We start from the raw sequence: 3,608 nt of genomic DNA on the forward strand, positions 1-3,608 counted from the left end.
GACCCTTCCCAGGGGCTGCCGCCCCCGGACCCCCGCTGTTTATATTTTTTTTGCTCTTATTTGTTTACTTGAGCATGGTGCTGGTTATGGCCTTATGACCCTTAGAGTAATGGTTTGTTGTTTATGGTTTTGGTTTTGTAAATACGGCTTGCATGTCGTTTTCTTCATTCTTGTAATTATTTGATCTCGAATGTAACTCGAGTTTTATTATGTAAGTATATTAGTATAGGTTGTATTCCATTATTCAATGTAATGTACTTGAAGATTGGAGGACCATCCATGAGGAGGAGCAACCAAGGAGAATGAAGATTTGTTCTGTTTTTCACCATAGATTGACCTTGATCCTTTCATTAGCTTGAAAGGATCATATAGGATAAAGGCCATAACCAAGCACATTTACTACTACTGCACTTTACATATATGATGTATGAGATGATACTATGTATGCGTAGTTATATAGATGCATGCTTAATTAGATTAAGATGTATGTATTAGATACGACACCCATGTCATGCTTGTTTAAACAAGATAAAATCTGTAACGATTCAAGATTTTAAAATTTTAAACAACGATCATGAGATTCTTGTGTTTATGAAACATGGAATTTTTTTATGGATTTTCGATATTTAATGAGAGGAAGATTCCGTCAGATTTGGGGTTTTTAAGTACAGCCGGTGTGTCAACACCTCTGATCGGGTTTTCAACCAATCAAAGAATATTGATTTGAAATAATTAATTCAAGGAAAAATTGAGAATCTCTTTATGATGGGATCATGGTCGTTTTAACTAAATCCCTAAATTAAAAATATTAAGTTATTCAGATGCCTTCCAATGATTAATACTCGTCAAGATCTAGATTGAGAAAGAGTAGGTTTGCCAACGCAAAGTGCTCTCATCAATCATGGGAACACGTGATAAGTATATGTACTTATTGTACTGAATCATTGGGTCTAACTTAACTAAATCATCACAATAGGATTGTGGATTTAGAGGCATACAGTTTGGTGAGATTTATTGGATAAATGTGTACAAAAGGTTGTTCCACCAAAACTATCCAAGAGTTATATTTGATATAATTGACAAATGTTGTCTACCTAAATAGTCATGTTTTGGGAGTATTAGCCTACGCTAACTTAAAACATGGATGAAATATGGATCTTGGCTCACTAGAAAGATTTAGAGAAATGCTTTCCGAATTGATAGTTAGGGCTATTGATTTGAAAAAAAATAGTGGGAGATATATATTATGAATGTATATGACAATCACTTGAACATAATTAAATATCTACAGACTAACTAATTTTATGCATTTTAACATTGTAGATATCTAATGGCAAACAACACAAATAACTTCTCTGTGCGATCAGTCCTTGAGAAGGACAAGCTGACAGGAACCAACTTCCTTGATTGGTTTAGGAATTTGAGGATTGTCCTCAGGCAGGAGCGAAAGCTTCATGTCATTGAAATTTCTGCTCCTGCTGAGAATGCAACTCGTGCTCAGCAAAATGCTTATCAGAAGCATATTGATGATGCGAATGATGTTGCATGTCTCATGCTAGCAACCATGAGTGCTGAGCTTCAAAAACAACATGAGCATATGGATGCTTATGAAATGATTGAACACCTTCAAAGAATGTTTGAGGGACAAGCTCGTCAAGAAAGGTTCGACACGAGCAAAGCACTGTATGCTTGCAAACAGGGAGAGCGTGAACCTGTTCAACCACATGTTCTAAAGATGATAGGTTATCTCGAGTATTTAGATACTTTGGGTTTCCCGATTGGTGCGGAAGCTCAGATTGATTTAATCTTGCAATCTTTGAACAACAACTATGCTCATTTTGTCATGAACTACAATATGAATGAGATAGACAAAACACCCACTGAATTGTTGGCTATGTTACGAACTGCTGAAGCCAACATGAAAAAGGCTGAGCCTGCCTCCATAATGATGGTGGGCAATAAAGGCAAGGCTAAAGGGAAAGGCAAATGGAAGGGAAAGAAGAAGATTGGATCTACTTCTGCTCCCAAGCCAAAGGCTAATCCCAAACAGGCTTTGAAGCTTAAGGGTGCTATTGCAAAGGGTGATTGTCACTTCTGTGGTAAACCAGGTCATTGGAAGAGGAACTGTCATGCTTATTTGGAGGATCTGAAGAAGAAGAAGGCTGCTGCAGCTTCTGATTCAGGTATTTATGTTATAGAGGTCAATTTGTCTACTTCTACATCATGGGTATTAGATACTGGATGTGGTTCTCACATTTGTATAAATGTGCAGGAACTACAAAGGAGTAGGACCTTGGCTAAAGGAGAGGTCGACCTACGAGTTGGCAATGGAGCAAAGGTTGCTGCTTTGGCTGTAGGGACTTATTATTTATCATTGCCCACTGGGCTTATTTTAGAACTTGAGAACTGTTTTTACGTGCCTGCGATTTGCAGAAACATTATTTCTGTTTCTTGTTTGGACAAGAAAGGGTTTTATTTTACTATTCAGAACAGTAGTTGTTCCTTTGGTTTGAATAATGTTACCTATGGGGTTGCACGTTTATTTAATGGTTTATATGTTCTTGATCTTGATAATCCTGTCTATAATGTAAACAACAAACGTATTAAATCTAGTGACTCAAATCAAACATACCTCTGGCATTGTCGTTTAGGTCATATTAATGAGAAACGCATTTCCAAGTTACATAAAGATGGATACTTGGATAAGTTTGATTTTGAATCATACGAAGAATGTGAACCTTGTCTCATTGGCAAAATGACTAAAGCTCCTTTTACTGGAACTGGTGAAAGGGCCACCAAACGATTGGAACTTATACATAGTGATGTGTGTGGTCCAATGCGTGCGATGGCAAGAGGTGGTTTTTACTACTTCATAACATTTATTGATGATTTTAGTAGATATGGATATGTGTATCTTATGAAGAACAAATCCGACTCTTTTGAAAAGTTCAAAGAATACAAAGTTGAAGTAGAGAAACAAACTACTGGAAGTATTAAGGCTCTACGATCTGATCGTGGAGGTGAATACTTAAGCCATGAATTTAAAAGTTTCTTAAAAGAGTGTGGTATTGTATCACAACTCCCTCCTCCCGGAACACCACAATGGAATGGTGTTTCTGAGAGGAGGAATCGTACCTTGTTGGACATGGTGCGATCAGTGATGAGTCATGCAGATCTTCCAATTAGTTTCTGGGGTTATGCCCTAGAGACGGCTGCTTATACACTTAACCGAGTTCCTACTAAAACGGTTCAGAAGACTCCGTATGAGATATGGACTGAAAAACGTCATAGCATGTCATTTATGAAAATTTGGGGATGTGAGGCGTTTGTGAAACGTCTAACTTCTGACAAGCTAGGACCTAAATCAGATAAATGTAATTTTATGGGATACCCGATTGAAACAAGGGGTTATTCTTTCTATAATCCTACTGAGAACAAAGTGTTTGTTGCTCGAACCGCTGTATTCCTTGAAAGGGAGATGCTTTCTAAGAAAACTAGTGGGAGGATAATAGACCTCGATGAAGTTCGAGAACCACAAGATAGCATTGAACCAGAGCAGGAACCTGAGCAGAATGTACAAGAAAACAATACTGCTCAAGAAACACAAG

The 3,608-nt window shown here is 37.5% G+C and overlaps 1 protein-coding gene across 1 annotated transcript; it reads left to right on the plus strand.

The window, feature by feature from the left end:
* The first annotated feature begins 1,713 nt into the window (after window positions 1-1,713).
* Window positions 1,714-2,410, plus strand: LOC108213390 (uncharacterized). The gene is made up of 2 exons (XM_017385183.1): window positions 1,714-2,183; window positions 2,273-2,410. Exons 1-2 carry the CDS (start codon window positions 1,736-1,738, stop codon window positions 2,287-2,289), a joined length of 465 nt encoding a protein of 154 aa, XP_017240672.1. The 5' UTR covers window positions 1,714-1,735; the 3' UTR covers window positions 2,290-2,410.
* The last annotated feature ends 1,198 nt before the right edge of the window (window positions 2,411-3,608 follow it).

Source organism: Daucus carota, chromosome 1 (genome assembly GCF_001625215.2).
Source record: "Daucus carota subsp. sativus chromosome 1, DH1 v3.0, whole genome shotgun sequence".
In the NCBI taxonomy this organism is placed as follows: Eukaryota; Viridiplantae; Streptophyta; class Magnoliopsida; order Apiales; family Apiaceae; genus Daucus; species Daucus carota.